Source organism: Colletotrichum acutatum, assembly GCF_030867785.1.
Source record: "Colletotrichum acutatum strain CBS 112980 chromosome Unknown BDZ83scaffold_116, whole genome shotgun sequence".
Lineage (NCBI taxonomy): Eukaryota > Fungi > Ascomycota > Sordariomycetes > Glomerellales > Glomerellaceae > Colletotrichum > Colletotrichum acutatum.
This window is the reverse complement of record NW_026849110.1, coordinates 103,121-123,722: the sequence shown is the minus strand read 5'-3', so window position 1 is coordinate 123,722 and position 20,602 is coordinate 103,121. Positions and strand designations below refer to the sequence as shown.

At 44.3% G+C, this 20,602-nt stretch overlaps 6 protein-coding genes across 6 annotated transcripts; 1 reads left to right on the top strand and 5 right to left on the bottom strand.

The window, feature by feature from the left end:
- Window positions 1-6,946: 6,946 nt before the first annotated feature.
- BDZ83DRAFT_635025 (uncharacterized protein) lies at window positions 6,947-7,671 on the bottom strand (the record flags this gene model as incomplete). The annotated part of the gene is made up of 1 exon (XM_060509141.1): window positions 6,947-7,671. One exon carries the CDS (start codon window positions 7,666-7,668, stop codon window positions 6,994-6,996), a length of 675 nt encoding a protein of 224 aa, XP_060360544.1. The 3' UTR covers window positions 6,947-6,993.
- Window positions 7,672-7,855: 184 nt separating this feature from the next.
- BDZ83DRAFT_680055 (catalase-like domain-containing protein) lies at window positions 7,856-9,792 on the bottom strand. Its single transcript, XM_060511197.1, has 2 exons — window positions 9,136-9,792; window positions 7,856-9,081 (listed from the first exon to the last, which is right to left on the bottom strand). The coding sequence occupies exons 1-2, from the start codon at window positions 9,700-9,702 to the stop codon at window positions 7,918-7,920; spliced, it is 1,731 nt and encodes a 576-aa protein (XP_060360543.1). The 5' UTR covers window positions 9,703-9,792; the 3' UTR covers window positions 7,856-7,917.
- A 1,280-nt stretch (window positions 9,793-11,072) lies between these two features.
- BDZ83DRAFT_44162 (major facilitator superfamily transporter) lies at window positions 11,073-13,431 on the bottom strand. Its single transcript, XM_060503112.1, has 7 exons — window positions 13,103-13,431; window positions 12,654-13,004; window positions 12,464-12,573; window positions 12,145-12,413; window positions 11,650-12,067; window positions 11,359-11,570; window positions 11,073-11,299 (listed from the first exon to the last, which is right to left on the bottom strand). The coding sequence occupies exons 1-7, from the start codon at window positions 13,255-13,257 to the stop codon at window positions 11,141-11,143; spliced, it is 1,674 nt and encodes a 557-aa protein (XP_060360542.1). The 5' UTR covers window positions 13,258-13,431; the 3' UTR covers window positions 11,073-11,140.
- Window positions 13,432-14,234: 803 nt separating this feature from the next.
- BDZ83DRAFT_44152 (chaperonin 10-like protein) lies at window positions 14,235-15,769 on the bottom strand. The gene has a single exon (XM_060503111.1). It carries the CDS (start codon window positions 15,515-15,517, stop codon window positions 14,438-14,440), a length of 1,080 nt encoding a protein of 359 aa, XP_060360541.1. The 5' UTR covers window positions 15,518-15,769; the 3' UTR covers window positions 14,235-14,437.
- Window positions 15,770-16,409: 640 nt separating this feature from the next.
- BDZ83DRAFT_655627 (Alpha/Beta hydrolase protein) lies at window positions 16,410-18,381 on the top strand (the record flags this gene model as incomplete). The annotated part of the gene is made up of 5 exons (XM_060510812.1): window positions 16,410-16,686; window positions 16,748-16,795; window positions 16,861-17,232; window positions 17,294-17,486; window positions 17,535-18,381. 5 exons carry the CDS (start codon window positions 16,410-16,412, stop codon window positions 18,379-18,381), a joined length of 1,737 nt encoding a protein of 578 aa, XP_060360540.1.
- Window positions 18,382-18,487: 106 nt separating this feature from the next.
- Window positions 18,488-20,304, bottom strand: BDZ83DRAFT_587532 (tripeptidyl-peptidase sed4; the record flags this gene model as incomplete). Its single annotated transcript, XM_060506059.1, has 2 exons — window positions 18,488-19,659; window positions 19,719-20,304. The coding sequence occupies 2 exons, from the start codon at window positions 20,302-20,304 to the stop codon at window positions 18,488-18,490; spliced, it is 1,758 nt and encodes a 585-aa protein (XP_060360539.1).
- Between the last annotated feature and the right edge of the window lie 298 nt (window positions 20,305-20,602).

Genomic DNA, 20,602 nt, shown 5'->3' with positions numbered 1-20,602 from the left:
ATATTTTAAAATAGGAATTAATATAGAGGTATATAGAATTAATATAGAAGTATATACTTTATAGCGGTATACGTATTCGCCTTTATAATTAACTTAAAATTTTATTATTAATATATCTAAATTCCACCGCTCCGCTCTTAAATACTCTCTCTATTTAGAATTTCTTTTACTATTTTATTTATTATATTTAGTATCGATATATTAATATTTAAACTATAATATAATCTATACCGCCGAGCTATAGTTCGTAGCTCTAGTAATATAATACCCTTTTTAAAACGCTAACGTATTAATATATTATTATCCCCTTTTTTAATTAGTAGCCGTCCTAGCGTTAGTTAATTTTATAAAGTTAGCGACCTTTAAATATATAGCGACTTAATTAATAATTTATTACCCGAGCTATTATAATAAATACGATTACTATTTTATTATTAGCTTTATTACTTTAGGATCGAACCGAGACTCTACTTTAAATGCCGTTTCTTTAATAAAACCGACTCCCTTTAACTTATTACTTTATCCCGACTTTTACCTATTCGTAGCGGCCCCTATTAAAATAATAAATACTTTAAATTTATATTTTACTTTACGTACCGTTTTTTAAAAAGAACTTAAAGTATTTAACGTACTACTCTCCTTTATATTTTATTAAAGCGGAGTTTATTATCTTTTTAAAATAGATATTAAGACTTTTAATAGCTTATTATAGAGCATTTTAATAACACTCTTAAGCTTATTTAGTAGGTTATTAATATTAATAAAAGGTTAATAACTACCTTTTTTTAATAATACGAGCTAAGCTGCTATTAATAAGAGACGTAGGGTTTTTAAAGAAACTTATTACTCCTATATTTACCTCTATAATAAGACCTTTCTTCGAGCCTATTATTTTTTTAAATTATAGCTTTTTATTATAACCGATTCGAAAAATCCTCTTCCCCCCCTTTAAATATAATCCTAAACCTATTGATCCTAAATAGCCTAGAGCCTATTACTAAGGCCCTCTTTAATTAACTTAATATATTTATAAAGGTTAACGGGTTTAGTATTATAAAACGGTATAAATATACTTCTTAGATAGGTCGGCTTATATAATATTTATTTTAATATAATTAATTTAATAAGCCCGGTCTTTTAAAGGGTATAAATATCCGATAGCGGAGGTCCTAAAAGTACGGCTATTAATAATAAATAATTATAGAAGCGCAAAAAGAAGGTAAATAGCTTTTACATTATTTACTAAACCCTCGTTATAGTTAATATAATTATTAACTAAGCTTTAAAGTATTTACCTACCCTTTATACCGAAAGCTTACTTAGCCTATTAAAGATTTTATTAAAAATATAAGCCGTCGTATTAATATTCGGGTACGTAACGTCCGTATTATTATATAAAAGTAGTTTCTGGATTCTATACTTATTTAGCGGGATATTTATAATACCCGAGCGCGCCTTAACTAAAAAAAGTTAAATAGTTATTTACCGACGGCTACGTTAATTAAATTATTTAATAAGCGGGAGATTTTTTATATTATTAAATAGGCTAATAATAAGCCGAACCGCTTTATTAGGCTAGTCTGGACCTTTTTTTATTACCTCTAAATATAGAAGCGGTTCCCCGAAGTAATTAGCTTCGATAATACTTATAATACTAATCGCTTTAAGCTTTTACTATTCTAAATAACTAGGTAAACCTGCCTTAGGTCTATTTATAACGTAGTATTTAGTTTTATTAATAATAAATAGTTAAAGGGCTTCTGATTTTTTTTAAAAAATATAAAAGAACTAGTTGAGTAATACTCGATTCGCTACCCTATAATTATTATTATAGACTATAATAAATAGATAAAAGCTATACTAAGTAAAAAGTTTCTAGATATTTAGTAATAGCTCTATATTTATTATATTAATTTTAATATTATACTTAAAGCTAAATAGAAATAAATAAAGAAATTTAGTAATATAAATAATAGTAATAAGTTTAACGATAAAGATTATTAACTATAATTATTAATAACGGTCGAGCTTAGTAACGAAAACCGCGCCTATATTAATATAACGGTAAATTAAATTATTCTATATACTTACTATAGAGTATTTATTATATAGAAGCTTATTGTTTTTATTAAAACTAAGTAAACTTTTAAAAAAGTTTAGAAAAAGCTATATAAAGAGTTCGATAACTAATACTTAATTTTATAGTACCTTTATTCTATATATTTACTTATAAAAACGTAATAGGCCCGCTACTTTATTTATAAATATTAGAACTTCGGTATTTATATAACTTCTAGTATAAAATTAAATAATAATAATATTAAAGGCTACTTTTTTAACGGTCTTAGCTACTTATATTAACTCGTCGACGTTATATAAGATATAATTAATAACTAGGAGCTACGCTTTTAATAAATATATATAGAGGACGAGGTATTTATAAGCCGAGATTACTTTAGCCCCCGCTTAAAGTACTTTAATAACTTTCGTTTTATAGTTTTATTAAAATATTTTAAGTTAATTACTAAGTAATACCGGCTTATATATAAGGTAATGCCCTTTAAAAAGAAGCTATTCTTACCCCCTATCGGAGCGTATAATAATAACTATTCTATATTAGTTAAGCTTAGTATCCCGTACTTTTATAAAATCTTTTTAAAAATTAAAGAATCGTCGACTTTTAATAAATAGGAGGTTTATTTATAATAACGGCTTCGGGGAACGTCTTTTTTTAATCTTTATTATTAGATTTTAAACTTAAAAATTATAATATCTCTCTATAATAAACTAAAAAACATAGTATAGCTAGTTCTTATAGAGCTTATACTACTTTAATAGGGCTAATAACCTCGATACTAAATTATTATAATATTTAATAGTTAAAGCTCGATTAGTTATAAGCGAGGCTGCCCGCCGGGAAGCCGTAATAAATTAACTTTAATAAAGGGCCTATAGGGGGTCTATTAACTAAGTTCTAGTTAGGCCCCCGACCTATTTTAGTAATAAATAAGAAACTAGTTTAGTGTTTTTAGTAAAGGAAAGATAATAGGGTATTATATAAGTAAATAGCTATTATAACTTAATATTTAAAAGTAGTAAAGCGAGTAAGAGATAGTATTAAATAACGTTAAATAAAGGATTTTATAGCTACGTTATTTTAAATATTTTTAAAAGACCTATAAATATTTAACTAAGTTATTAAATATATTAAATATTTATTTTTAAACGTTAAATACTTTACGAGGAATAGTTTAAGGGATATTTTATTTAGTAAAAGCTTTAAAGTTATTAAGTATATAAAATGTTAATATAACTACTTTAACTGCCTTTGCGGGGATATATTAAAATTTTAAGTTAATTATAGGGGCGAATATGTATGCTGCTATAAGGTGTATACCTCTATATTAATTCTATATACCTCTATATTAATTCCTTTTAAAATATTATTTATCCTTTACTTTTATTTTATTTTATCGTTATTAAAGCTCTACGTCGTTTATAAAAATATCGGTTTTAAATAGCTCGGGTATTTTTATAGTTTTAGTTTAGTAAACTACGCCGGTCACTAGCCGGGTAAAGTTAAGAATTATTTAAATAATCCTTCCTCTCTCTTTTTTATCGTCCTAGTTAATTAAAGCGTTTTATTTATATTTAAAGAGCGCGTTTAGGGCGGCTAATAAACGGCCTAGGTAATACTCGATTTTAAAATAGTATTATAAAAGTTATTTTATTTAATAGCTCTAGCGCTTAGTTAGCTTTTATTTTTATATAAAATACTTTAACTTTTTATAGTTTATAATAACTTTAAATCCGTAAGAGCTCTATAGCTCTATATCCTATATATTTAAATAGGATATTATAATAAAGAGCTCTTTATTATAAATTAAGTAATTATATTAAGCGGGTATAAGCTTTTATAAATAAAAAGTAATTAATTAGTATATATTTAACGGATCCTTTTATATAAAGGAGCTTTTAAATATAAATCTAGAGTAATTAATCTTAATAATTATTATTAAATTAAGGTTAAAGCTTTAAAATAAAGGCGCGAATATAAAACGCTTTTTAAGCGTTTTAAAAGCGGCGTTTTACTTAGCTATCTATTTAAATAGCGCCCTTTTTTTAATTAGGGCGTTAAGGGGTTTAATAATAGCGGAGTAATTATATATAAATACGTAGTAATAGTTAGCGAAGCTAAAGAAGCTTTTAACCCCTTTTACTATTTTAAATACGAGCTATTTATAAATAGTACGCATTTTCTCTAAGTTATATACGATCTTTTATTTTATTTTAAAAATAAATCTAACGTATTTTATAATTTAAATAGAGAACTCGCTTTTAACTAGGTCGAAATTAAGGCCCGTTATTATAAAAATACATAATATCCGCTATATTTTCTTTTCGTAATTTACTTTTAATCTATTTAAATATATTAATATATCGTCTATATATATAAAAGCGAAGTTATCGAGGAATTTCTTTAAGGTCTAGTTTATATATTTTTAAAATATAGCGGGCGCCCCGGTTAAGCTAAATAGATAAACTATTTATTTAAAAAGGCTATATTACGTTTAAAAAGTAGTCTTTTTTTAATATCTTTTAACTACTTTAATTTTATAAAAGGCCGCTATAACGTTTAGTTTTATAAACTATTTTATTAAACTAACTTTTTAAAGAGTTTTATTAATTAATAATAAAAAGTAACGGTCTTTTTATATAATTATATTTAATATTTTATAATTATAATAAAAGCGTAGGCCGCCCCCTAGTTTTTTAATAAAGAGAACGGGGGCTCTAGTAAAGGAGCTATTAACTCGAATAAAGCTTTTATTAAATAAGTCTTTAAAAGTATTATATAATACTAGTAGTTCTTTATAGAATATAAAATAGAGGGGGCTTTAGAGGAGGGGCGCTTTTTATTTATTAAATTACTACTCGAGGTTAATTATAAAATCGATTCTTAACTAAGCTAGTAAAAAGGGGTATACTTTAAATAATTTAAAAAGGTCGCCGTATTCCTCTTTTATTTATTATAATAGTTAAAAAAAGTAATCGGTCTCGCTCTTTAGTTTTAAAGCTTTATTAATATTAGTAAAGCTAATTACTTAGATCCCTATAGCATATTTACTTAGTTAGCGCTTTTTTTTTATAATAACTCTATAATATAAAATAATAAAAGAGGGGGCTTTTAAGCTTTATATTTTATAAATCTTTTATATTATAGCGCCTTCTTTTTATTTACTAAAATATATTCTTATTTTACCCTTTTTATATTAAATCTACTATTTAGCTATATTATATATAATATAGTTCCGTTCTATTTAAGGTTTTTTAAAAAATACGTTTATATCTAGGCCTTTAATAATATATATATATACTTTTTCTATATAGCTACTAATCTCGAAGTTAAAAGCGACGACCCCTTTAATTATAATTTAAATAGACTTATTTATAAATTCGCAAAGTCTATATTTTATTTTATTTATATATAAAAAATAAAGACGGCGGGCTAATTAAAAGTTTATTATAAAATATATATTATATTTATAATCTATTAGCGTTAAAGTTTTATATATTTTATTAATCCTCGTAATAAATAGCGCTAAAGGCCTATTTATAGTCCGTTATTAATTAAATAACTTTTATTTTATCCGTTCTTTATTTATAGGCTCTAGTACCCGATTTTATATTAAAACTATTCTTTTTTTAAATAATATTCGTTATTATCTAAGTTTACTTTTTTTATATAGTACTCTATGGGCGCCGCTTAAACTATATAAGCTTCCTATTTTTATTTATAGTTTTTTATAATATATCCGACTTTATTATAACTAAAGTAGCGCTAAGTTTTTAGCTTTATTAATAATTTCGCTTTTTATTTAGGCTTTATAGCCTTTATAGCTTTAATTATAATTATATTTTTATTACTATTAATATATTTTTTTATTACGTAATATCTTTTTTATATTAAAATCTAGGGGTTACGCTAATCGAAGTTATAGCCCTTTATATTACTAGCTATTACCTAGACGCTATAAAAGAAGCCGGTATATAATAATTTATTTTAAAGCATAGTAATTATATATTCTTTTAATTATAAAGTTAAAGTATAAGTAAAGTATTAAATTATAACGTTTATAAGCTACTTTTAGCCTTTAGTATTAACTAGGGTTTTTTTAAATCGGGGTAAAAATATTATAAACTTTTTACCTTTTTTTATAATTATTATTAATAGTTCGTTAAAAGCGTTCTTAACTTAATAAAGGTCGCTATATATTTATAAAAAATACGTAAAGAGTTTATCGGACCTTTATTTTCTATTTTTCTCTCTTTTATAATAGAATTAGCTTATTACTTTTTAAACCCGAGTAGTAAAATATAAAAAAATAAAATATTTCCGTTCTTTATTAATATAATAAAATAGTATATTGATAACGAGCTTATTATATATCTAGGCTTTTTAAATATTATATTCGTTTTTATTATTTAAAAACTTTACTAGGTTTAATAGGGGCTTTTTATAGGGGGCTTTATTATTAAAAAGCGCTTCTAAATTAGCGGGGGTTTTATAGAGGTTAGGTTTTTTAATAAAAAGCGTAGGGGGTCTATTTATTTATTAAAACTATTTTTATAATAACTATAAAATTTTATTAAACTTTTTATACTCGCGCTTTTATTTTATTATATCCGCCGCTTTTTTTATTTTACTCTATTTCTAGGCTTCTATTAGTTTTTATAAACTCTAAATAATCTATTTTTAAGTTTATATTATAGCTTTTATTAACTAAGTATTTAGTAGTACGTTAATAGTTATATTCGCCTCTATTATATAATATAATTAATAATAAAATAAATAAAAAGAGGAGCTTAAATATATTAAAAGTTTAGCCTATATAAGTCTACGTTAAAGGGATTTTAATATATAGAATTTAAATTAAAGAATAGAGGTTTTTAGAGCGGAGGTTCTGTAGAGGTTCTATAAAAAAAAAGCGCTTAAATAGGACCTTTATAGAAGCGGCGCGGTGAGCTGTAGTAGTATCCGGGCTGAGGCTTGGATCCACTAATCGGGTCTAGCCCGTAACACTTGCCGTCCGGCATCCAAATGTGTAGGCGAATGAGCTCGTCAATGCTGCCGTCTTTAACCAAGCTGCATAGCGGTACCGAGAGGAAGCCTTGTGCGCTACGAGAAGCGGTGAACTGTGCTCGGGAAGACGTTGTGGATGTGAGGGCGTTGTGGATGATGGTCCAGCATTGGTTGATTTCATCTGCTGTTGCTGGCTGGTTTTGACGGGCTGTCTCGCGGAGTAACGAGACTGCTACTGCGACAAGTGCAATATGAATGGCGGCTCCGGTCATTGCTGTGACATTTTGCCGGATAATGACTTGCCAATTTAGAAAAGATAGACTGGCCGGTTTGATCTTGGTCTCAGTGTCTTCGTTGTCTGGAGACAGCAGCTTTCCAATTGTGTTGATTTCATCAGGAGAAGCCTTAGTAGCCTGTGCAACCCCTGTTAACGATCTGAAGACTGCCTCGTATGAAATCTCCATTGCGTCTCGTTGATGAATGGCCCTGCTGATGCAACTTTTAATTCCAACTATTATCTGAATGGTACTGAACGAAGTATATACAGCGATGCGCGATTGAAGCGGTTTCACTTCTCGTCGCATGGGGACATAAAGCTTTATACAATAGTCGACTTCATAGATGCGAGTACGGCTATCCGCAAGGCACATTACATGCTGAATATTCATCCTTTCGACGAATCATAAGCGACACGGTGGTGACACACCGTCAGCACAGCCCCAGCGCATCCAGGCAACACCGAACTGGGAAGTGGAAAATGTAGAATAATGTGCGAAAAGAAAAGTCATGTTCATATTATATGGATATCTCTAATACTACAATTCGAAAAATCTTCAGTGCCTCGCACCCTCGCCGTTGACAACCTTGTCAACGTTGCGATGGGTGCCCCTAATGGGCGCACCGTTGTTATCCGTCAGACTCTGGCATGTCGTGACGTCGATGCCATTGGCGTACTTGTTCTTCTTCTCCCTTGCAAAACCATTGTGCGTACCATTGAAAGTCAGGTTGGCAATACCTTCGTACCCCTTGATACCGGTGCTCTTCTCCAACCTCTCTGCAATCTCGGGGTCAACCTCCCTGAAGATGGCAATCTGCTTCTTCAAAGGTTCCGGGTTCTTACACAGCTCCATCTTGCCCGTGACGTTGTTGATGAAACGCTCACGCGCATCCTCATCCCAAACCTTCTGCCACAGGGCGCGCGGCGCGACAAAGTCCTCTGGCCTGATTTCGGAGAGAAAGGTGATGGCTTGCCCTGTGAAGTGACCATGCGTCTTGTCCAGGTCGACGGTGCGAGCCTTGAATTGAACGGGGTCGATAGAGCTGAGGTAGTTGGGGCGCGCACCCTGGTTGAAGAATGCCATAGCCCCGTCGCGCTGGAAGTTGGCCATCTTGTGGGCAGTCTTTGGTGCATTGACGGGTAGCTGCTGGTAGTTTACGCCAATGCGGTGGCGGTGGGTATCAGGGTAGGAAAACAGACGTGACTGAAGGACCGGGTCGGCGGAGGGCTCAATACCGGGGGGCATGTGCGAAGGATTGAAGGCAACCTGCTCGACCTCCGCAAAGTAATTCTGAGGGTTCTCGTTCAAGGTGAACTCGCCCACCTTGCGGAGGGGGTATTTGCCCTGAGGCCAGACGTGCGTGAGATCAAAGACGTTGATCTTGTCGTTCTCCCACGCGTCCTCTGCCTCCTTGGGCGTCATGGTCTGAATCTCAACTGACCACTTGGGATAGTCGCCGTTCTGAATGGCCTCGAAGAGATCCTTGCCGGAGTAGTCAGCCGACTTGGTTAGAGAGTCCTCTTGTGTGATGAACTTGGTGCCCTGTTGGGACTTCATGTGAATCTGGGCGTAGACCCATGATCCGTCCTTGTTGACGAGCTTCATCGTGTGGCCGGCGTAGCCGTGCATAAATCGGTAGCCATCAGGAATTCCGCGGTCACCCATCAAAATCATGACTTGGTGGATTGACTCGGGGTTCTCGCTCAAATAGTTCCAGAACTATGGATTCTTGTTAGCAAGGATCAACTGCGAGGTCAGAGGATTAGAACGTACCATGAACGAGTCATCCATATGGTTAAGATGCGTTTGCGGGTCACGCTTCTGCGTGTGAATGAACATGGGGAACTTGGCAGGGTCTCGCAAGAAGAAGACGGGCGTGTTGTTCGCCACCATGTCCCAGTTGCCATCCTCTGTTCTGAATTTGACAGAGAAACCTCTAGGGTCGCGAGCAAGATCCGGCGAACCAGACTCGCCGCCAACAGTCGAGAAGCGCACGGTGATGGGGCACTTCTTGCCCTTAGTACCGAAGATATCGGCCTGCGTAAGCTCCGGAATCGGGTCCGTACACTCAAAGAAACCGTGAGCACCGCTGCCCTTGGCGTGAACGACACGCTCCGGGATGCGCTCGCGGTCAAAGTGAGAAAGGAGGTCGATCAGGTGGAAATCCTGCAGCAGCAAAGGGCCGTTCTCTCCGCATCGCTGCGTCTCGTAAGGGTGAGGCATGGGGACGCCATTGCTGGTACTGTAGATGGCCTCCTTGGAGGTCATCTGTCTGTCCTTCTCGTAGGTACTGAACTGGCCTGCCACGTGGGCTGCGAATGATGTATCGGTGGAACCCATATTGAATGTCTTTTGGGCAGTTTAACTGGGATGTTTGATGATACTTTGGACAGTCCCCCTTAGATTCAAAAGGTCTTGAGAGAGGTCTTATACCAGAGAGAAAGATGGTGAGCTGTGCCGCCACCCGCTGGTGCTTGGGCATTTTATGTGGAGGGGCTCGAACGGGCAAACACACACACACACACACAAAAAGTGCCATCAAAACTCAATGCCATGACGCAGTTCTGGAGGAACAATACCGTCACTCATATTGGACGAATCACAAACTGCAGATTACTACGTCGAAGCAGTCTGAAGACGGGGAGGAGTGCTTGTCACTTCATGTCTGTAGTAGCGGCATGGGGAACGACGGAACTAGGCCATACCCGCATTAGCACCCGCTCTCCAAGCGGCGGGTCGCAGGAATCGATGACGCTCGGTACGGAGCCTCCTTGGCCTCTCGACTTTTCGATTTTTCGTCTTTTCGCCTTCTCGACTCTGAACTACGGTCTTAGTTCGGGGATAACTCCGTGGCAGCGAAGACCAGTCAGTGTATGAATGGGTATCATGGCGAATCTCCCGATACCCTGGCGCTGAAGTCAATTGGTTACCTAGAGCCTTCAAATGGACATGGGGGAATTCGAAGGAGCCACGGAATCCAGATCTGAAGACTAGATGTGACGAAGACCAGAACTGCGGGGGCCAAATGGCGCGGTAGACTAAGACGATTTAGACCATCAAGCAAACACCGGCACTTGTGTGAAGCAATCCAAGATGCAGCTGCTACCAAGATTCCGGAGATCTAGCTCCGGAGGAGACCAGACGCCACTGCCAGATTCCCATCTTTCATGAATGGAAATCATTCAAATTCGATATTTGGTGGTTAGCCTACTGGTACTGAGTAGCAGTGTGCTAGGGGAATCCCAGATTCGGGGCAAAAGCACCGATCCGCATGAACGCAATCGATGATGTATGCGAACAGCCCGCTGATGTCATGGAGCAGAAGGCCGAGCCAAGACCGATGACAGGCGGCTCCACCCCCGCCGTGACCTTGGCCGGCGAACGCAGATCGAGGACACTTTTGAAGGCTTTGGTGATGAGGCAAAAGTTCTAGAACGTGATGAAGTCGGCGATGCGGCACGCGAAAAGTCTGAAGGTACCTTTTGAAGAAAAACCGTTGAATAATCACTTTAAATCCTTTTGTCCGTTTTATGTACATCAGTCCCAGCGATACCTGCGTTTGAAACTCGCAATACCCACACAACCAGACTCACCGACGATGGTCTTCTACGGCACACCCTTTGAAGTGCACCAACGAGTCTAAATGCTAAATGACGCCGCATTTGAGTTCAAATGAAGAAAACTTTTACGGCAGGAAACCATTTATCCTAACTCTTCATCGGCCTTGGCATAGAGTCGTAGATGAGTCGAGCGAATGAGTTTCATTCTCACTTATCCTTCATGACGATCGATGAGTGACTTCTGCCAAATTTCGGCACTCATTCATGTCTCGATTTGATTCACCGATTTCTTCAATCGCCTCACCCTCGACCCGCGTACTGTTAACCGGGGGGTAATGAGCCAGCAGAAGAATGCCCACGGCGACAACGGCGAGAGCCTATAAAGCGATTAGAGAACAAGCATTAGAAATGTAGAGACTCATGTGTGAGCACTCACGGCGTTCACAAAGAAGGTGAGATTCGGCTTGCCCATCTCAGATAGGGTGGCGAATATGAAACCAAAGATACCCTGCGTCGTCAGAGTCGCTGCACTCTCAACCAGGGTGATGGCGCTCAGGGCATCTTGTCGCATATGCGGCGGGCACATTTCTGTGATGACGCCCTTGGCTGCAGGAGCCGACCCGGATGCGAATGGCAGCAGGAAAGCGGCTACGAATGAAGTCGATTAGCATCTTGCTCTAGTTTCTGGAGTTCGGGGTAAAGTGAGCAGCAAAGTTGAGATACTCACCGGCATAGACATGCCAGCCCTCCGTCGCCCAAGCCGCCAGGGACGTGACGATGCCATCCACCACCAAGCTCCACCTCAGGAAGAACAGGTCAAAAGTGCTATCCTCGTCCTCCTCTTCAGGCGGCGCCTTTGTTGGCTCGGAAGCGTTCATCAAGCCGGGTGCCGGGTCCATGTCTTCGGGGTGAGTGGGGATGACGCTGCGTTCCTCCTGGGTGAGTGTCTTTTGAAGAGCTCCGGCATGAGATGACGAGGCAAACCATCTGCGTCCGCTGTCGATGATTTCTGGAAAGATGAACATCAAGAAGATGCCGCGGATCCACGAGTTGCCGGACATAAGGATACCGTTCTCCGTCGTGCCAAAGTTGAAGCGGGAGGTGGCGTACATCTGGATGAGGATGGGGGCATAACCCGTGGCGAACTGGGGCACCGTTAGCGATGTTGTACAAGGACCGAAGTCGCAAATGCACGCAAGGCATCATGAAATAGTGGACTTACCACGCCGAAGAAGATGCCCAGGGCCAGGAAGACGAGGCCATAGTTTTTGACAATCTTGCCGGATTCGAGGCGGTACTTTGACGGCATAAGCACCTTGATAGGAGCCAGGAAGCCAGAAGCTCCGAGCGTTGTCTTGCCGTCCGTTTCTTCGGTCTCTTCTGGGGGTGCCGGCCAGAAGATGGCGCCGTAGGTCGTCGCAAAGGCAAAACAGCCGATGGCAACGACGAAGGGACTGGTGATGCCGAACACATCACCCAAAACACCACCGACTAATTAGGAATTAGCAGACGATGGTAAGAAAGGCAGAGTATCAACTTACGCAAGTAGCCTATGGCGGTACCGATCATGACTGCGCCCTGTAGCCGACCAAAGACGCCGGTATGCTTTCTTCTTTCGACAACCTCCGCAATTGCCGTGTTAAGAACCAGCCTTGAATACCAATTGCATTAGCGCCGCGGTTTCAGCGCATCTCATTTTCCTTCCTGTAAGTAGGTAGGTGAAGCACTTACATGTATCCCCTCGGCCCACCAAAGATGCCAATGAGCTGCGTGTACTGCATCATGTCGATTCCCTTTTGCGCGCCCTGCGACACGGCGAGGACCTGGCACGAGACGCGGATGCCGAGCAGGCCGGTTTGACTGATGAGAGCCCAGCGGGTGCCCCAGCGCTTGATGAGGTCGCCGCAGATGAAGAGGTTGAGGATGCCGCAGACGGAGGTGGTCATGCCGAGGATGGAGACCTGGGTAGCCGTGTTTGCGTCGATCTCACGGCGGTGGCACATTTCCGAGAGGGGGCCGTCGTAGGGCGCGTGAGACTTGTAGAACGTCTCGCATGCCATGACACGGAAGACGTAGATGATGCTGTAGATACATGTCAGTCTCCGTTACTATGGTACACATCCTCGTAGCCATGCCGTAGTACAACACGGATGGGAAGAGAGGGGTGGACTTGTGCGCACGGAACTTGGGTGAGGCCTAGTGTCAGGGAGACGAGGAAGCCGGCGAAGAGGATACGGTTTGCGGGTGACCAGAGGCCGCGACCGACCCGCTTCACGGCTCCAGCGCCGGATTTGACTTTGAGGAGGGGGGTCCGTTCATCTGCATCGGCGGCCATCGGGGCGGGTGGTTGGGTGTGTGGATGGGATAAGGTACGGTCACAGAGAGGGGGGAAGAGAGCTCTTAGTTTCGCAGAATCACGCCTTTCGTCCAATAGAGTGTTTGTTTATGAGGCTCAACTCTAAAGATCTGGTAGAACTAGGAAGGTCGGTAAACCGTTTCGCAGGGTGGGAAGGGGGAGGATAGGACAGGATGGGAGAGGAGAGGGGTTCGAAAGGGAAACAAATGGCGACAAAGCCGAACTGGGCTGAATGGGGGGGCATAAAGCGATTAAAGGTCACTGGTGACTGGGGGCTATAAGGTGTGGTAAGAAAAAAATCGAGTGAGAATTGTATGGGTTTTCCTGCTAGTTCCCCGGATTGCTGGGATGTTTGTTGCTGCTGGACCGTTTTACCGAAAAGACGTGCGGAATCCCCGCTATTTCGTCAGGAAAATGATGGACCTTCCACCTTTGGGTTCTTCTTAAGAGGGACTTTGGTGGAGCACTACAGAGTCCTGACAGGTCACCGGTGTTGGTTGACGGACTGAGTGGTGCCGGGAGTGTGAGGGAGGGAGGAACTGTGGGTGTGGCGGAAGAGGATAGCACTCGGTAAAGCCAACAGATAGCCGCAAAAATGACCCTTACAGACTGGTTAGAGCATGCAAAGACCTTTGGTCTCTGTTGGCTGCACCTAGTATGTGTGGTATTTTGGTGTGTGAGAGAACTGCAAAAGAGCCGATGAAATGGAGGGGGTGAGGGGCGGCCGCCGATGCAGGAGCCGAGCGCGGCCTTTGGGTTGCCGACCCGGAGTGGAGAGGGTGGGGTCCCGGATAGCTGGACGGGTGCTGATAGGTCCGAGATAAATTTGCCGGAGTCTAGACCCGTTGGACCGGCGCAGGACCGGAGCTTGTCCGGGAATGCGCTGCTTATCGTCGGTCTTGAGCTGCCGACGAGGCCGGCCGACTCCGGCTTACACCTACACCTACATCCCTTACCTTGCCAGTACATCATGAGCCCCGTAAACCCTTGAGCCTCTTCAGCGCACGGATAGATGGAATAAATTTTGTTCAAATCAGCAAAAGGCTTAGAGTAGACAGCCATATGTAGTACAAGATATTGAATCCTCGGAAAATGATACCTCATGCTCATGCTCATGCTCATGCTCATGCTCATGCTCATCCTCTGGCTTTCTCATCCCTCAAAGCAAAGGATGCTCCAGCACAAGCTTCCCAAACTTGCCCTGGTCAGCAACCTTCTTCACCTCCTCCAGCGCATCCTCCGCCGTTCCCTTGAACACATCCACCACGGGAATCGAAATCTTTGTGCCGTAATTCTCAACAGACCACATCAACGCCTTCCACATTCTCCCCCAATCCTCCAGCCGCGCCGGTATTGTGACAACGGGACCACCGCCCAGCTGTAAGGTAATCTCCTTGTTCGCCGACGCCAGCGGCATCTTGATCCTCCCACCCGGCTTCGCCACGACAGACAGAACAATAGCGTTATCATTAACACACGCCTCCGTCTGCGAAGCCGAGGTGACCTCTCCCTTTGAACCCGCACAATCGGCAGCGTACCGAATCGGCCCCACCCCAGCCTCCTCCGCCGCCTTCTTGATCTGAGAACTTACGTCTGGGGCGTTATAGTCGAAACAGCGCGTCGCTCCCATCTTCGTAAGCATCTCATGCCGCCCCGGCGACGCGGTGACGAAGATGGGGCTCGCGCCGCTCTCCCGCGCTAATTGCAGCATGCATATTCCAACGCTGGCAGATGCGCCCCAAATAAGCAGCGGGCCAGGCTTGAACCCTTCCTTTGCCTTCTCCCCTGGAAGAGGGTAGCCGAAAATGTTGTACAGCCCGTCGGCGGCCGTGGTCAGCACCACCGTGAGGCTCGCGGCGTGCGTCTGGGGCAGGTTTACTGGGACCTTGAAGAGCATGTCTTCCGGACAGCTCAGGTATTCCTGGTGCGCGCCGTGCCTCATCGGCTTGCCCATGCCCGTGGGTACGTAGCCGGCCACCAGGTCGTCGGGCTTGAAGGTGGACGATGCATTCTCGCCGGCGGTCCGGACGACGCGGCCGCAAAAGTCGTAGCCGAGGGTGACGGAGCGGACACCGATGTACGGTGCGTGTTTGACGTCGGCGGGGTTAACGCCTGAGTAGAGCACCTTGACTAGGACCTCGCCGTCTACGGGGTCGGGAATGGGGAGGTTGCGGATGACTGAGAAATTGCAGTCTTCGTCGACGTAGAGCGCCGGTGCTGTTGATGTTTTGCTGCCCATTGTGAGGTTTCGTGTTTTTCTGTCCTGGTGGACTTTGACTTTAGCTGCCCGCCATAATTATCACACAGCAGACCAGATGCATCTTATGCAGTAACCTGTGGCCATGGTCGGAACACTTCACAACATGGGAATTGACCCATTGAGTTGCCCTCTTTCGCTAGCGTCCACTTCTCCGGGTCGCGACCCTCTCGTAAAATCAGGCATCCGGTGGGAGGTGGGTGGCTGAATAAAGATAGACGGAGCTCTCCAGAAAAATCACGGACGAATACGGCCGTCTCGGCCAAGTTGCCCGATTTATTCATCGGCGACCGGAACGTTCTTAACTCCCGAGGTCGCCGGGACCCATCTCCAGACGCTGCCGGGCGGGGTTGGTAGCGTAGTGTTGACGCGCCTCGGGTGATCAGCAGGGCCAAATGGCGGGGAAGAACTCAAACATACGTGACATGGATAAGTCCAGGCTCTTTCCGACGTCTCGCATGGCACAGGCAGACCGTAGGGCTACGTATGAACAGGTTCCAGGTTGAGTCCAATAAGTACAAGGCCCTCGGACCTCCCCCAGGCCAATATTGCCCCAAGAGGGCGAAAATGGCAATGTCATTGGTTGGTAGACAAGTGGGAATCTGCCGTGGAGCCATGCCGGCGAAGGGGGCCGTGTTTCTGGGCGTCCTCGACGATCTGTCATCAGGAATTGGGTCAAATCCGAGGATTTACAGAGTCCCTTGAGATGTGAAGACAGGCCGGGGAGCTCGGATTTAGGATGGTCTCATGTAATAACAATATAACAGACATGCGAAGCTGCTGCCATCAAAGAGACTAGCAGTCTTGTTCTAGACAAACATTGTACCTGCATCAACGGGTATTTATCTCTGCGAGTTTGTTAGATTAAGCAACAATGGCGCCACTTATCGTCAACAACATTGAAGTTATCCAGACCCCCACCATCCCTCCAGCATGGCCAACTCCCAAAGAGCCTTCCCGCGTGGAGCTCTCAGCCGGAAGTCAAAAGACCCCAGAGCATCGTCCGCTCCCGTGCGACATCATCCTTGAGCGAGACCAGCCGTTGACGCTGCGCGACGGGACCCGCATCCGCGTTGACATCTTTCGGCCGAAGACGGACGAGAAGGTCCCCGCCATTCTGATGTGGTCGCCTTATGGAAAGACTGACACCGGTACTGTCCAATATGATGCCGATTGTGTTGTTGCGTATTAAATACTAACAGTATTTTCTAGGAACTTTGAATCTCCACGCAGTTCCTTTGCGATGTGGCGTTCCCTTGAGTAAACTCTCTGGATACGAGTCGTTTGAGGGGTAGGCTCACCCGTACATGCGCCCTTATCATCAGACCCAGAGACTGACTTGCCTCCAAGACTCGACCCCGCTGAATGGGTGCCGAAAGGCTATGCCATAATCAACGCGGATGCCAGAGGATGCGGCGACTCTGAAGGTGACATGAGGTCGTGGGGTACCCCAGAGGGCCAGGACGGCCACGACGCCATTGAAGGCATCGCGAAGCTACCCTGGTGCACAAGCAGGGTTGCCATGGCTGGCAACTCGTGGCTTGCGCTATGTCAGTGGTACATTGCCGCCGAGAGACCGCCTCACCTGACGTGCATTGCCCCTCTGGAGGGTGCAAGCGATCATATGCGCGAGAGTCTGTGCCGCGGCGGGATTCCTTCGATTGGCTTCGGGTCGATGATTAACAACGTGGTTCGCGGTACATTGTACACCTATTCTCTTTGAGTGTTCGTTCTTTGACTCAACTAACTGTGCGATAGGTCGCGGTCATCAAGAGAATAGCGTCGAGATGCTGCTCAAGCACGGGCAGGGTCTCAGATCGTACTGGGATGACAAGAGAGCTCGCATGGACAGGATTGAGGTCCCGGCGTACATCTTGGGCAGCTATTCGACGATGCTTCACACCATTGGGAGCTTCAGAGGCTTCGAGGAGATCCCTCACCAAAACAAATGGTTTGTCCCATGCTTCGCCTGTACGGCAATCTGCTGACTTCTTCTTAGGATCGTGACCCATGCTACGCAAGAGTGGTTCGACCTGTACAGCCAAGAGCGCACCAATGACCTGCAAAAGTTCTTTGACCGCTACATGAAAGGCATCGATAACGGATGGGAGAATACTTCGCCAGTCAGGTTGGCCGTGCTAGGCTACAGCAAGCCGCCCATCATCGATCTCCCCTTTGACTCCCTACCTTGGCTAGCACCCAGCGCCACCAACACGGAACTCCAGCGTCTTTACTTGGGCGCCGACAAGACACTGCGGCAATCCAACAACACAGATACCACGACCCTTGGCTACGAGGGCACGGAAAACATAGTCTTCACGCACACCTTTACCAAGTCCACACAGCTGCTGGGCCCAACCAAGCTCGTAGTCCACGTATCCTGCCCCTCCGCTACAGACTTTGACGTCTATGCCCAGCTCCGGAAGCGAGATGCAAGCGGCAAAGACCTTGAGCACCTCAACATCCCCCTAGAGGCACTCCCCGTGTTTGATACTAAGGAGGTCCCCAACATCAACCCGCTCAAGTACCTAGGACCCAACGGCAAGCTCCGCGCCTCCAAGCGCAAGGTCGCGCCGGAGCTGTCGCCGAACTACTGGCAGACACTGGCCCACGATGAAGATATTGAGGTCCAGTCGGGGGAGATTGTCAAGATGGAGGTCTGGATATGGCCCACTGCCATCCAGTTTGACGCCGGAGAGCAGTTGGCGCTCAAGATCACCGGCTCTGATAGCCTGGTGTTGCCAGAGTTTGAGTTCTTGGCCGAGAAGCCGAAGAATGCTGCTGCTCAGGTTGTCCACTTTGGCGGAGAATACGAGAATTACTTGGAGGGGCACTGGCATGATTGAAGGGCTGAGAATCATGAAGCCTGGCTGGCTTTGGTTGTTATACACAGCAGTTATCAAAGTCATAATTGTTTGATCAAGTGTATTAAGTTTATATCATTACAAAGCCCTACTCCAGCGCCTGAAGGAACTTGGCAAAGTCCAACGTCCCAAGACCAGTCGCCGGATCCCATCCAGCAGTCGCAGACCACCCGCTCTCAACCTTCGTCCCGTAAGAGCAGCTTCCGCTAGACCCGCTTGTGACATCGTTGATCGCAGAACGAACCTTGTCAGAGTACAGGAGCGGGTTAAGGAACCCCAAAGCAGGCTTTCCCTCCCTCATCCGCTTATCGTTGGCGAGAGCAATCATAGCAGCGACGACGGGCGTGCTGGCACTCGTCCCCTTCTGCGTCCACCCAGGCTGCATCAGGAATCGAGAACCAATGGCCGAGATGTCCGGGCTGCCGCGGCCGTTGGGCGCGTACCAGCCTGCGTGAGATCCGTTGATGCCGGCAATGTACGCCTTGGCCGCGGATTCCTGCCACGCCGGACGCTCAAAGTACTCGCTGAACCCGCCGGAGCTGTACCACGCAGGCTCCGTCGGCGCGTAGTTGCCCGTCGCGCCGACGCCCGTGACCCAGGGACAGTCGACGGGGAACGTCGGGATGAACTTTGTCGTGTTCTTGCCGTCGTTGGAGATGCAATCGCCAGACCCGATGCCTGCTGCGCCACCGTCGCCGGTAGCTACCAGAACAGAGACGCCGCGGGCGGCGACTTGCATGAAGAGGTCGCAGACGCGACGGGCGTACGGCTGCGGAATGAGCTGCTCGTCATCGGTGTACGAAATGGAGATGACGTCCGGGATGGTCTCGCGCGCGAGCAGAGCCTCGAGGAACTCGATCCAGGGCTCGTGGGCGCTGTCCTTGGGGTCCTTTTCTTTACCGTCGGGTCCGATCTCGGGGCCGCGCCCGCCGGTGGAGAAGTAGGTTACGTTCATCGGCTGGATGAAGGGCATGCTGTACTGGATATCCAGCAAAGCTTCGACGCCGCCGCCTTCAGTGGTGTCGCTGCCGCCGTTGATGGATTCCACGGTGAGATTGTACTTTGGCGAGAAGGCGGTGGCGTTTCTGCGGGGGCTGTAGGATGCCAGGAACGCTTGGAGAGTGGGAACATTGGGATATTCCTCTAGGAAGCCGGCGATACCAAAGTCTGTGGGTGATGGGCCGTTCGGTGGGCTGTAGTTGATGTTGTAGAGATCTACGACGCAATCGGGGGTGGTGTAATCCCAGCAACTCCGAGGCACTGTGATGTGTTAGTGTTGTCTTAAGAAACCTTGTCATTCGAATCCGTTTTGAACTCACTCGTGCTCTGTCGTTTCACTTTGCCAGACTCCCTCGACTTAATCTGTCGTCTAGGCGGCTTGCTCATGAACTGGGTAACCGGGAAGACAAAGTCGACAACCTCTGAGACCTGGCTGGGAAGAGTATACTCTTTGGCCCGCAACACGGCCTTCTCGCTCTTGTACTGATACTTGGAGAACTTGCAACCCAACAAGCGATTCGCTTTACCGACGGTGGTGTTGATGCGAACCCAAGCGCCGTCCTGAACAAAGTTCCGAATGTCGTGAGCAAAAAGCCAAGTCGCGACAACGGCGTGGGCATCGGTGTTTGGCTCCTGGAACATCTCCAACAAGTCACGAGATACGTGTGCGCCATACTCGGCATGGTTCGGGTCGCTGGTCACCTCGAGCCGCGCCTTGAGCTCTGATAAGCCGGGCTGCTTCAATGCGACGGAAAGCTGGATCGTGTTGAGGTCATCGGCCGTAGCGACGTGCCGCCAGCCCTGCGGTAGCTGCTTCACTGCCTCGTGAACTGCATGGCCGCTCGTGGTCGGTTGACTGAGAGCGAAGCTGCTCAGAAGCAGAGCTGAAACCGATGATAGCCTCATCTTCTTTCTCGTTTGCTTGCGAGCGTGGGAAAGCGTGTCGAGTCTCACTCTCTGCTACGGTCTGCTTGGACTTGCAGCGTCACTTCATCTAATACCAACGGCCAGCCTTCAGGGGCCGGGACAAGCTTTTCGGCAACCCGCCCGTATCACTCGACCCGCTGCTTGGCGATGAAGAACATCTTGGGTAGGATTTGACATCATCGTGGACTGTTTCCCCCTCCAGGGGTACCCTTGCAACAAGGCTTTCTAAAAGGTGAAATCTCCGCCAAAAAGCTCGTATCCCAAAGATCGGACGACT

Bases quoted from the DNA above. Each gene is read 5' to 3' on its own strand.
- BDZ83DRAFT_44162 (XM_060503112.1), bottom strand. From the start codon at position 13,257: ATGGCCGCCGATGCAGATGAACGGACCCCCCTCCTCAAAGTCAAATCC. The intron at 13,005-13,102 runs GTGCGCACAAGT...ATGTATCTACAG, and splicing joins CTAGGCCTCACCCAAGTTCC to CATCATCTACGTCTTCCGTG. The intron at 11,571-11,649 runs GTGAGTATCTCA...CTTCATTCGTAG, and splicing joins GGGCTGGCATGTCTATGCCG to CCGCTTTCCTGCTGCCATTC.
- BDZ83DRAFT_680055 (XM_060511197.1), bottom strand. From the start codon at position 9,702: ATGGGTTCCACCGATACATCATTCGCAGCCCACGTGGCAGGCCAGTTC. The intron at 9,082-9,135 runs GTACGTTCTAAT...AAGAATCCATAG, and splicing joins ATATGGATGACTCGTTCATG to TTCTGGAACTATTTGAGCGA.
- BDZ83DRAFT_44152 (XM_060503111.1), bottom strand. From the start codon at position 15,517: ATGGGCAGCAAAACATCAACAGCACCGGCGCTCTACGTCGACGAAGAC.